We start from the raw sequence: 12,472 nt of genomic DNA, 5'->3' as shown, positions 1-12,472 counted from the left end.
ACCATATTAAGAAGGAGAACCAGACTGGTTATTAACTTGTCAAAAGTTGCATAGCTAAAAAATGGGAAGAACAAGGATCTGAACCAAGATCTGGGCTCAAAAATCCATGTTTTCCAACTGATTCCAGCTCCTTAGAAGACATAAGGGAAAATGAGCTTAATGCTAAAACTATTTGTACCCAAAGGTCGGGACAACAGACAACAAAAGTAGTGATGGAAGATATAAACTTCATTCTTAAAAATTTGTTTAAAAAATTTAAAGCCGGGGCACCTGGGTGGCTCAGGTGGTTAAGCATCTGACCTCGGCTCAGGTCATGATCTTGCAGCTCCTGAATTTGAGCCCCACATTGGGCTCTGTGCTGACAGCTCAGAGCCTGGAGCCTGCTTGGGATTCTGTGTCTCCCTCTCTCTCTGCCCCTCCCCCATCCACACTCTTTGCTCTCTCAAAATAAAACTAAACATTTAAAAAAAAAAATTAAAGGGGCGCCTGGGTGGCTCAGTCAGTTGCGCGTCCAACTCCAGCTCAGGTCATGATGTCACAGTCTGTGAGTTCGAGCCCCATGTTGGGCTCTGTGCTGACAGCTCAGAGCCTGGAGCCTGCTTCAGATTCTGTGTCTCCCTCTCTCTCTGCCCCTCCCCTGCTCTTGTTCTCTCTCTGTCTCAAAAATAAATAAAAAAACATTAAAAAAAGAATTAAAGGGGCACCTGGGTGGCTCAGGTGGTTAAACGTCCAACTTCAGCTCAGGTCATGATCTCTTGGTTCATTGGTTCGAGCCCTACATGGGGATCTGTGTGGACAGAGCCTAGCCCACTTTGGATTCTGGGTGTCTCTCTCTCTCTGACCCTCCCCCACTCATGCTCTCTTTCTCTCTAGAAAATAAATAAATAAATAAACGTTAAAAAAAAAATTAAGAGGCACCTGGGTGGCTCAGTCAGTTAAACATCCGACTTCGGCTCAGGTCATGATCTCATGGTTCATGAGTTCGAGCTCTGTGTTGGGCTTTGTGCTGACGGCTCAGAGCCTGAAGCCTGCTTCAGAGTCTGTGTCTCCCTCTCTCTCTGCTCCTCCCCTTCTCATGCTCTGTCTCTCTCTCAAAAATAAACATTAAAAACACTTTTAAAAAAATTACTAGTTTAAAGCCTATGTTCAATTTTATCTACTCTTGGGGTACCCAAATCTGATTTAACTGAATGTGCAGGAACCTAAAAGCTCAAGAAGCAAACCCATTATCCCTATTTTGATAGTTGCTAATTGTCATGAGTAATTCCCTCATGGTCTAACACTGAAAGTCAGAGTAGGTTAGGGATGATCTGAGTGCAACAAAGTGGAAAAGTCACCATTCTTCACTTTATAAATGAGGAAGTACTTTGGCACTGTGGCTCAAGGCACCTTTGTCCTACTCCTAGAAGTCCCTTGTTCCGTGTTAGGTACCACAAAAATATCCAAGAACTTGCTTGGAGATTATGCATTCCCTGTCTCATGAGGACTCTTCACATGGGAACTCTTTCAGTAGGCTGGCAGAGGGGTATTGCACTGCAGAAAGTAATGTCTGGACATAGATAAGAGGCTCAACTTTGACACTAGGCAAACTGGAAAGACTCACAGAAATCTCACCTTCCTCTAATCCACAACATTTTTCATGTCGAAAATAAACAGTCATTTGCTTTAGGATTTGAAACAACTAAATGGGACAAATGGAACTAAAATAATCAAAATGGTACTTATAAGGTATCAGAAAAGACAGTGAGAACATCCTGTAGCCTAGATAGGCTCAAAACTATTCCCTGAGGTTTGTGACACATAGGACACCATAAAAGTTGCTACACACAGCAACACATGGTCTGTGTCACAAAAGAATCATAGATTTCAGAGTTCAGAAGGGGGATTGCATTTTTAAAGAGACAAGAAGCATCTTATTTCTAAAAGCCCATAATAAAACAGTCCCCAACTCTGCTTATAAAACCAAATACAAAAAATCCTGATGTTCAGAAAGTTCTCTAGTGCTAACGTATACACTCTTTCTGGAAACAGAAAAGTTCTTTGTAAGCACATGCAACATTATATTATAGGTGTTAATTCCTGGCACAACTGACCAACATTTAATAGAGACCACCATAAGTCAGATAAAAAAAAAAAGAGTAAAATATGTCCATTAATTTGGAGCCAATATTTTGATATATGATCTTATGTATCAGTTCATTCTCACCAAAGGAATGAGCTACACCTGTTTCTTTTCAAGTCTGGAGTGCTCTGCACTGCAACAACTCTGAACACAAATGAAAGCAATCAACAAAGCAGAAAAGACCATTTTAAACACAAAAGTAGAAGAAGCAAGCACTCTAGAAGACAAGATAGTCCCTGAGGTGACCTCCCACTGAAATGTCCCTAAGGATCAGCTAAGTCAAACACATCAAAAAACAAGTTCAGTTATTATTGCCTTTCCAAACCTGACAGCACTACATTATCAAGACCAAAAGTTTCAGAATCAAAATGTACTTGGTAACTGACCAGTGCTGGAGATTCTCCCATTCAAACACACTGACCCAGCAATTCCTGCCAGTCTGCCTCTCCCAGAGCATCAACCTCTGGAGTGACTCAACTATTAGGAATGCTATTTCAGTAAACAAATCAGCTACCACTCACCTGTTCACTGTAGAGAACCTGGACATTTTTGATGATGCGACAGTGCTTCTGAAGAATGGCTACTGCTTGAGCCAGAGGCATTCCTGAAATAAAGCAAGAACAACTGTGTGGTTACCTGGGCTATCCATTTACTGACATCTATCTTTGTACTAGACATTAGACCCTGCAGTAAAACCTGGGGTGGGAACAGGGGCCATTAAGGTCTACAAACATATGAGTAAATAAAAGTTCAGTAAGCAGCAAAAGCTAGAATAAAGTCAGCAGCAAGTACTAAGGGAACAGTTGGGTTGTATAAGGGAAGGGAGTGAATACACAAAAAAGATTTCTGGAAATGGGAACTACTATGCTGATCCCAAGCAGAAAAGGGACTCAGAGAAGGCAAAGTCAGCATGAACCAAAAAACAGTGAGAAAAGCACTGACTGCATGACTCTGGATATGGAGACCAAGGTTCTGGTTCTCACTCTTCCGTGAATTACATATAACCTAGGGCAGGTTCCTTCCTCTCTTTCTTTCTGGCATGTCTCCTCATCTCTCAAATGAGACTCTGCAGGAGCACATGACTTGTAAGAGCTCATTAAAAAAAATTTTTTTGTTTATTGAGAAGAGAGCGAGAATTCTAAGCAGGTTCTGCACTGTCAGCACAGAATCCAATGCAGGGCTCAATCTCACAAACTGTGAGATCATGACCTGAGCTAAAACCAAGAGTCAGGCGCTTTACCGACTGAACCATCCAGGTGCCCCTGGATGTGTGATTTTTAACTTTTTATTTCTAAAATAATTAATTTTTTAATGTTTATTTTTGAGAGAGAGAGAGAGAGAGAGAGAGAGAGAGAGAGAGAGAGAGAGATGGAGGGAGGCAGGGAGGGAGGGAGTTTGGGAGAATGGGGGAGGACCAGAGAGAGGGAGACACATAATCCAAAGCAGACTCCAGGCTCTGAGCTGTCCGCACACAGCCCAACACAGGGCTCCAACTCATGGACTGCGAGATCATGACCTGAGCTGAAGTCAGACACCTAAGCGACTGAGCCACCCAGGTGCCCCAATTTACTTTTATTTAACTTTTTAAATGAGCCCTTAGAGGAGCACCTGGGTGGCTCAGTTGGTTAACTGTCTAACTCTTGGGTTTTGGCTCAGGTCATGATCCCAAGGTTCATGAGACTGAGGCTGCTTCCAGCTCTGCAGGCTCCTGCTTAGGATTCTCTCCCTCTCTTCTCTGCCCCTCACCTGCTCACTTTCTCTCTCTCTCAAAATAAATAAATAAACTTAAAACATCACATCTACCAGAATCAATTCATTTTACTAAAGATTTCACTGGATCCTTACTTATCAACCCAGAAATCCTCTAAATCTTAATACCTGATTGTTGAACTCATGGCCCACTGTAAACAAATTTATATATGCACCCAGTTTAAGAAATCCAAATGCCAACAATATCTCTAAGATCCCAGGACTCCCAGGGAATACCAAAAAGTATGTTTTCAGAGTCCATTATATTTCAAACAAGAAGAAACTCAAAGAGAGACAATCCAAAACAAAGTCTCAGACAAAATCCAAAGACTCACAGCTTTCTGAATCCAAGGACAGTATTGTGCTATTCACCACTCTCTGGATCCCCAGTACCCAGTACAGGGCTGACCACACAGTGGCTGTTGAATAAATATTTATTCAGCAAAGCTGAAGGATTATGGAGTAGGTAATAAAAGAAAGGGAGAAAGAGGGACCACCATATGACCTCAGGGAAGCACACAGTGGCTCACATTCAAGATCAGTTTACCTCTGATCTTCGGACAGATGTGCAGAAAAGAGCTTGCATACAAAGAAAAAGAAGGTTATAAAAATGCATGGTCTATCTACATTTAAACAATCATCTAAACTTGCCTTCATTTGATGGTCCATTCTATAATTTGAAGAAAGTTGGAGGACACGACACCTTAACACAGGCTCTTTCCAGCCTTTGGTAACATAGGGCTTGATACATAGTAGAAGCTTAATAAATGTTTGTTGAGAATATGAACAAGTTGGATGCATCACTCAGCTTTGCCATTCCTGAAATGGAGAAGCATCTATACTCTCCCAGAAGGAATGGGCAAACATCATGTGGAGAAGACAGATAAGCTTGGTTATGTGCTGAGAAACAGAAGGCCACATGGTTTCTCTCACCTACATGGCACAAATCAGTTTCTCAAGAGAGGATTCTTCTCCACCTAACTACATCAAATCCCTGGCCTTGGAATCTTCAGATCCTCAGGTCTTGAGTCATCTGGGGAGAAACCCCATCTGGAGGAGACAAAGCAGCTACAATGACCAGTTGTCACACAGCTGCTGATAAAGGAAGGCTACAAAAGGCCTCTAAAGGGAACCAAACATATGTATGACAAAGACACTAGAGCACTGTCCAGTCCGAACAGAGTTACCTAGACCCAAAAAAGGGTATGGAGTGTATGTCAGCTTTCTAAACTGTATACATCCTATGTATTACAGATCTCATCATTTGTCTGCTTACAACCCTTCAATGATTTCCCACTACGGGGTTATAAAACCCAAACAGCATGTCACCACCTAAAGTCCCTGAATATTCTCGATCTTATCTACCTCCATCTTTCTTTCCACTGCTCATCATGCCTCCCTTTGTTCCCAGCACATTTGTTAAGCTCTTTGCTAACTTAGGCCTCTGTGCTAGCTCAGATTCTGCTGGAATGTCCTTTCCATGGTTGGTTCCTTCTCATTCTTCAGGTCTTGACTCACATCTCACTTCCCCAACTGCCTTATCTAATGAAGCCTCCCATCCTATTTATTTTTTTTTTAATTTTTAATGTTTATTTAATTTTGAGACAGAGAGAGAGACAGAGTGTGAGCGGGGGGGGGGGGGGGGGGGGGGCAGAAAGAGAGGGAGACATAGAACTCAAAGCAGGCTCTAGGCTCCGCACCGTCAGCACAGAGCACAACGTGGGGCTTGAACACACAAACCAGATCATGACCTGAGCAGAAGTTAGATGCTCAACCAACTGAGCCACCCAGATGCCCCCTGTTTATTTCTGTTAGTCTCCCCTATACCTTGAGGATAGAAACACTGCCTGTTTTACTCACTGTCATACACCTAGCACCCAATCACCATGCCTGGCACAACAGTAGGTGGTCCTACATATCTGCTGAACTCTAAGTGAAAAAAAGCTATTATAGGACATGTAGGTCCTGTACCATAGACCCTGGTGACCACTGTCTCACTCTGAGCACCCTCATCTTGTCTCTACTAACACCATTCTTTCTTGCTGTTCCTCTAACTTCCCCAGATCTCTATGATGGGCAATGTTTCCTTCTGCCCATCCTTCATACACTCATCCAACCAACCACCTAGTTTCTGATTCATATCTTATTCTGCTTTCTATATATATATCTATATATCTATATATGTACATAGAACATCTACAGGCAAATAGGGCCACCTGGGTGGCTCAGTTGGTTAAGCATTTGACTTCGGCTCTGGTCATGATCTTGAAGTTCCTGAGTCTGAGGCTGCATCGGGCTCTGTGGTGACAGCTCAGAGCCTGAAGCCTGCTTCAGATTCAGTGTCTCCCTCTCTCTCTGCCCCTTCCCTGCTTGTGTGCTCTCTCTCTCTCAAAAATAAACATTAAAAAAAAAAAAAAAGGCAAATAAAAAGTTAACAGATTAAAAGAGACTTTTTCACCTTCTTTTCAATCTGAGTTCTCCTCTGTATTCTGGGTCTCCATACCTCTAATATCTACCCAACCACTCAAGCCAGAAACCTCTAGATTCCTTCTCCTTCTCCACCTCCCCAAATCTAGCCTCTAACTTTCTTCCTAAACCTGTGTCTGCAACACATTTCACTAATAGATACCTTCTTTTCCAATGGACCCAAAAGCTCCTTGACAGTGTCCCAGGCAGCTATCACGAGAAAGAATTGGGAATTTGGAGAACCCATTTTCTTCTTCCACCAGTACATCACACTCTCATTATAATACCAAACTGCTTATAGTTCCCTACACACACCATCTTTCCCAGTGTTTTGTTTTGAATTTGACTGTAAGATTTATGTTTATGGAGACACCGTAGAAGAGAAATCTGGCGGTAGAATTTCCTATTTAAAAAAAAAAAATTTTTTTTTAATCTTTATTTTTGAGAGAGAGAGTGAGAGAGAGAGAGAGAGAGAGGGAGATACAGAGTGCAAGTGGGGGAGAAGCAGACAGAGAGGGAGACACAGAATCCAAAGGAGGCTCCAGGCTCTGAGCTGTCCGCACAGAGCCCGACGTGGGGCTTGAACTCACCAACTGTGAGATCATGACCCGAGCCAAAGTCGGACACTTAGTCGGTTGAGCCACCCAGGCGCCCCTAGAATTTCCTACTTTTAAGTTTGTTTGTTTGTTTGTTTACTGAAAGACAGAGAGAGAGAGAGCGTGTGCGTGCAAGTGGGAGAGGGGCAGAGAGAGAGGGAAAGAGAGAGAATCCCAGGCAGGCTCTGTACTGCCAGTGCAGAGCCCGATATGGGGCTTGAACTCAAAAATGATGAGATCATGGGGCACCTGGGTGGTTCAGTTGGTTGGGTCATGTTCTCATGGCTAGTGAGCTCAAGTCCCACATCATGCTCTGTGCTTACAGCTCAGAGCCTAGAGCCTGCTTCGGATTCTGTGTCTCCCTCTTTCTCTCCCTCTCCCCTGCTCATGCTCTCTCTCTCTCTCCTTCAAAAATAAATAAGCATTAAAAAAAATAAAAAACAAAAACAAAAATAAAAAACAAACCATGAAAGCATGACCTGAGCCAAAGTCAGCCACTTAACCGACTGAGCCACCCAGGTGCCCCATGGCAGATTTCTGATAGGGCTTTCCTGGTGCTCACTGGCTCCAGGAATGATATTGACTTCTGTAGTTTGATAGGAAGCCCTCCCTGAATCCCATCAGGTCAAGTCCCTTCTCCCCTTCCAAACCACCCTACATGACCTCTCCCTCATTTTAATAAAATGAACTATTTCTTTATCCCTTAACCCACATGAGACTAACTTCTTCAGGGCACAGGAGCATTTCTTATTTAACTTTTGATGTTAGTAAGCAGAGTCCGCAGGGGTACATATGTTGCCTTCAACAGAGTAAGCCTTCAGTCTCTCTAGAACAATTCAGAGATATGCTTCTACACCAATACATTCTCCAAGTCTCACTGAAAACATTTCAAGTTTGCACTGCCTTTACTTCACCATTAGTCAAGCCATCAGTGGCATTACCAGAGAGTCCTCTTTGCCTAGGTTTGCCTTTCCCTATGTTGTTGGCATTTCCCTAATCTCCCAACATTACACAAAGGCCAGGAAGGCAGCCAAGAAGCTGGATGCAGATCCCCACTGTGATGCCAGGCAGATGATGGCAAGGGCTTGATGCATCTGCATTTGCAGAGATTCCAAAAAGAAACCTAGAGACAAAGCTGAGTCCATCCTTAGAAGGGCAGAGTGGTGGGAAGCAGGGAATCCCTGTTCAGCTACCTACTTTTCATCATCTCTACCTTTCTGAGCCTGCTCCTCATCTGGGAAATGAAGATTACCTTACAGGGCTGTGGTAACTTTAGTTAAGCACTGCCTGGTTCTCTAGGAATGTAATTCTAAAGCATAGATCCACCTTAGACCTATCCCTACCTATCAGCCACAACAGCAGCTTAGATGTGTTGAGGGCTGGGAAGAAGACTGAGAGAGAGAAAAATCTTTTTTTTTTTTTTTTTTTTTTTTTTTTAAGCTTCAGGAAGTTAAAAATGATCATCATCTCTCAGGCAGACATGATTTAAAAATGTGGATTTTTAAGATCCACAAAAGAATCATCAAGGCCAAGCTGCCTCTATGAGGTTTCCCTCAAAGTTCAATTCTGGGCCCACCGTACAGAAATGCTGTTTTGGGGGCACCTGGGTGGTGGCTCAGTCAGTTAAGTGTCTGACTCTTGATTTCAGCTCAGGTCATGATCTCACAATTCACGACATCGAGCCCAGTGCTGGGCTCTGTGCTGACAGCACAGAGCCTGCTTGGAATTCTCCCTCTCTTCTCTCTCTGCCCCTTCCCCCACTCGTCTGAGCACTCTCTCTCTCAAAATAAATAAATAAACATTTAAAAAAAAAAAAAAAAAGAAAGAAATTCTCTTCTCACTGTTGTTATTTAGACAATTTGAAAGAACTACCCTAACCCTTGATTTCTGGGAACTGGCAAAGTTAGGAGTAAGGGTTAAGGTATCTAAATAGTTGACAGAAGAAACTTTGCCCTTCCACCCAGCTTTTTTTTTTTTGAAATCCTGGTTTCAAATAATACCTTTATTTTACTTCGAGTAAACTCTGGCCCCAACATGGGGCTCGAACTCGCAACTCCTGAGGTTAAGAGTTGCATGCTCTACTCATTGAGCCAACCAGGCACCCCTCAACTTTTGGCCAAGAGACTACCACAGAGATCCACAACCTAGTCACACCATCAAGTACAGTTTGAAGCTATGGTTGTGGTTCTCACTCTGCCCTGTGAAGTACTGGTATGAGAAGCTGTGAGGGAGGTTCTTTCTTAACTAGAAGACAAACAGCAACAGCATGACGAATGGATCTGGAGGTAAATATATCACTGGCCTCCCAGTCAAATTCTTGGTGCTTCACAACAGGCCAGAGTGTTTCACACCAGCTAAAATTTGGGGAATAACTCTGCAGGTGTGGTTTAAGTTATGAGAGAAGTTGGCTACGACCACTCAATAAAACTGGCTCAAACCCAGAGGCTTGTAGTTCAGTTAGTTCTTGGAAACACTGAGCACAGTAGGGTCCTACCAGCATCTATCCTCCAGTTCCTCATTTATGCTATCTCCATAGATGAGTATTCCAGATTCAAGGATAAGCTATAGCCCAAAGGAGTAGGTGACTCAGCCCAATAGCCCAAATTAGTGGGACAAAAGTTCAGATCTACACAAACAGCACCAACACCTGGTCCACACCCCTTTTTCCTAGTGCTGGATAAGTGTAAACACACAGTGGACTTACTGAATGCACATACTTCTACACATAAAGGCAGCGACGTTGGGGGTAGTTAAAACTGGCCCCAACCCCCAAAAATGGCCAAACTGCATTTTATACAAACTGAACGTTACTTTCCCTGAACTCTTATGTCATTCAACCTTCAACTCTCTCTGCTAAGGTCTGGGTTTAGGATTAAATCACACATCGACCACATTAAAAACAAGAAACAAGTCACAATTTCCTTTAAGATACAAACTCTTCTCACCTCCCTTGACTAGATCCCTAACACGTGATTATGGGATCTAAGCCTAGGTTTCCCCTTCCGACAAGGCAACTCACAGCCCAGAAAAGCAAAGGGAGACAGACTACTGTGGCGTTTTAGAGTGTAACTTCTTAGCTATTAAGGGTGCAAAATAGAAATAGGAAAAACAAAAGTATGGACCCTCAGATCCCAAGGAGGCATACTTGAGGTAACTACGCACAGGGAAGGAGGGCCTGGCCTTGGGTAAGTGTTTGGGGCGTGTCCACCATTGTTATTATTACTACCTTACCACTGCCCCAGGAGGAGCCCTGCTGAGGCCTGAGGCGAGGGCATCTAGGCCAGGCTGAGCGACAGACGGGTGGGTCTGGCCGGTAGGAGCAGGTAAGTTAGTGCCTGGAACCCAAAGAGCTGTGAGGACGGAAAAGACGAGGAGCCGCGGGCGCAGGGGAATAAGAGGCAGAGACCAGAGACAGGAAGGGCCTGGAGAGAAGAAAGAAGCATAGTCCTGAGGTAGAACCCCACACTCACCCAGCGTAAATTCCCATTGCTCGTTTCCCAGAGAGCGCTCCGGCACCACCTCCAGATCCAGCATTGGTTCAGTTCGCCGGGCCGAGGCGGCCTCCCTGCAGCAACGCAGACGGGACCGAAACTGAGGAGACAAAGCAGCGACTAACCCGCCGGCTCCGCCGGCGTGGCTCTCTACCTGCTCCTCGACCGCCGGCGGCACTAACCCAATACTACACCTCAGCTCAGCTCAGCTCAGCTCGGCTCACCGGCAGCAGCCGCGGCGGCAGGGGCAGCGGCGGTAGCCGGAGCGTCTGCGGCAAAACTGGCGTGCCGAGCCGTAAAGCGTGACGGGGGCGGGGCTAAGGCGAGATTTCAATCGCGGGGTGGGGGGAAGGAGCCCAAGGCGGAGTCGCGCAGGCGCAAAATGCTGTGAAAGTCGCATAGTGGCGTGAGGGAGGCCAGACAGTATGACGCGGAAGGGTGGGCGCTTGCATAACGAGGGACCCCGTACTCCGTGAACCCCCACATCTGCACACCACACCATACACGTTTTACATGTCTGCACAAAGATGTGCACGCCAGGCAACACACAAATGTGACGTGGTTATACGACATCTGTCTGCTGTCTACACGAATGTCCTACTGATACTCACTGGGCGCAAAAGGCGACTTCTGAGGGTGCAACGTCTGAGGCCCAGCGGGGAGGGAGGACACGGACTTCAAAGTGAGTGCGTAGTGTGCTTGAGTGTTTGGGTAGGGGCAGGGAGGTGGGGTAGAGGGTTGAGGAGGGAGGAGCTAGGCCAGACCTCCCATTGACCTAGTGCAGATGTACACAGCCTCCTGGGGCCGGTATCCAGAGGTCGTTGGCAGCAGCTCAGACTCTAGCCAGAGCCAGCTTTGCCGCCAATGCTGTGTGGTCTTGACCAAACCTCTGGTGCCCTTTTTGCTTCATTCTCCTCATCTATAGGTCGGAGGAGGGGCTCCTCTAGCCTGTTGAACCTGAGCTTTTGGTCCATGACCTGGGGCACTCAAAAACTACAAGGCAATCACGACCTCTTGTAAAGCTAAATCTTCATGGAAGCAGATTCTGGATTCTCACAACCACCCTGAGATGTCAGATTATATACCTCACTTTACAAGCGAAAAAAATGAGGCACAGAGAAGTCAATGGCCTTGTGATGCTAGGCGGTAGAACCCGAGTTCTTTACATTACACTGCCCTTCGAGGAAGATTTTTAGCAGAGTAGAGAATGACATGCTAAATTCTCAAACTGGCTTGGTAGGAATGTAACTTGGGAGGCTCCATCAAAACTTGAAGTCACTGCTGCTGGCATTAAAACAACACGGAGAAGGATGTCCATTGCAGCATCATATGCCAAAACAATATAACTGAGTCATTGAGATGTACATCAGTAGGGAAGTGGCTAACTAAACTGTGATATAAATATATACATATATATACATATATATGTGTGTGTATATATATATATATACACACATATATATAAAAGAATGCGTTTAAAAATCAGAAGTACGTTATATCCCTGTATGCTGATTTAGAAGGAGCTGTAAGAGAAAAAAGGCAGGTGTAAACTGTACTAGTATGTAAAAACAAATAAAAGAAACATTGGTCATACCGAAAAGAACATTCCTGGAAAGATAAACAAAAATTATCAATAATACCTAATACAGGGAGAGGCTCAGGGTTAAGGGGGACATTTACTTCTTACCATGCATGGCAAACATTAAAGATGTAGATAGGCTATGAGGCACCTTGGTGGCTCGGTTAAGTGTCTGACTCTTAATTTTGGCTCAGGCCATGCTCTCACAGTTTGTGAGTTCGGGCCCAGAGTATGGGCTGATGGCATGGAGCCTGCTTGGGATTCTCTGCTCCTCCCCAGCTCTCTCTCTCAAAATAAATAACTATTTTTTTTAAAAAAGATGTAGATAGTTTGGATTATATGTGGATAGGATAGGTTTAGGAAAGGTTAGTTGGGTGGCTGGCCTAGAATAGCATGGGAATAGACCTAGAAAAAACTTCTGGCATTGGTGAGGATTAATCTTAGTCAATCTAAAATGTTTGAATTGAAA

General features: G+C 44.4%; 1 protein-coding gene across 5 annotated transcripts in view; it reads right to left on the bottom strand.

Moving 5' to 3' along the window:
* PHAF1 (phagophore assembly factor 1) overlaps nucleotides 1–10,709 on the bottom strand; it is a 30,701-nt gene extending 19,992 nt beyond the window's left edge. Inside the window, exons 1-3 of one of the 5 annotated variants that reach the window (XM_060650535.1) lie at nucleotides 10,619–10,709; nucleotides 10,404–10,524; nucleotides 2,644–2,726 (exon numbers count right to left, since the gene is read on the bottom strand). In XM_060650535.1, coding sequence (XP_060506518.1) covers nucleotides 2,644–2,726; nucleotides 10,404–10,467 — 147 coding nt within the window. In that variant the 5' untranslated portion in view covers nucleotides 10,468–10,524; nucleotides 10,619–10,709. Of the gene's footprint in view, nucleotides 1–2,643; nucleotides 2,727–10,403; nucleotides 10,525–10,606 lie in introns of all 5 variants that reach the window. The other 4 variants (XM_060650538.2, XM_060650536.2, XM_060650539.2 and 1 more) reach the window with 4 other exon arrangements.
* Between the last annotated feature and the right edge of the window lie 1,763 nt (nucleotides 10,710–12,472).

Source organism: Panthera onca, chromosome E2, assembly GCF_046562875.1.
Source record: "Panthera onca isolate mPanOnc1 chromosome E2, mPanOnc1 haplotype 2, whole genome shotgun sequence".
Classification (NCBI taxonomy): Eukaryota; Metazoa; Chordata; class Mammalia; order Carnivora; family Felidae; genus Panthera; species Panthera onca.
The sequence above is the reverse complement of the archived record's forward strand: the minus strand, read 5'-3'. Positions and strand labels throughout refer to the sequence as shown.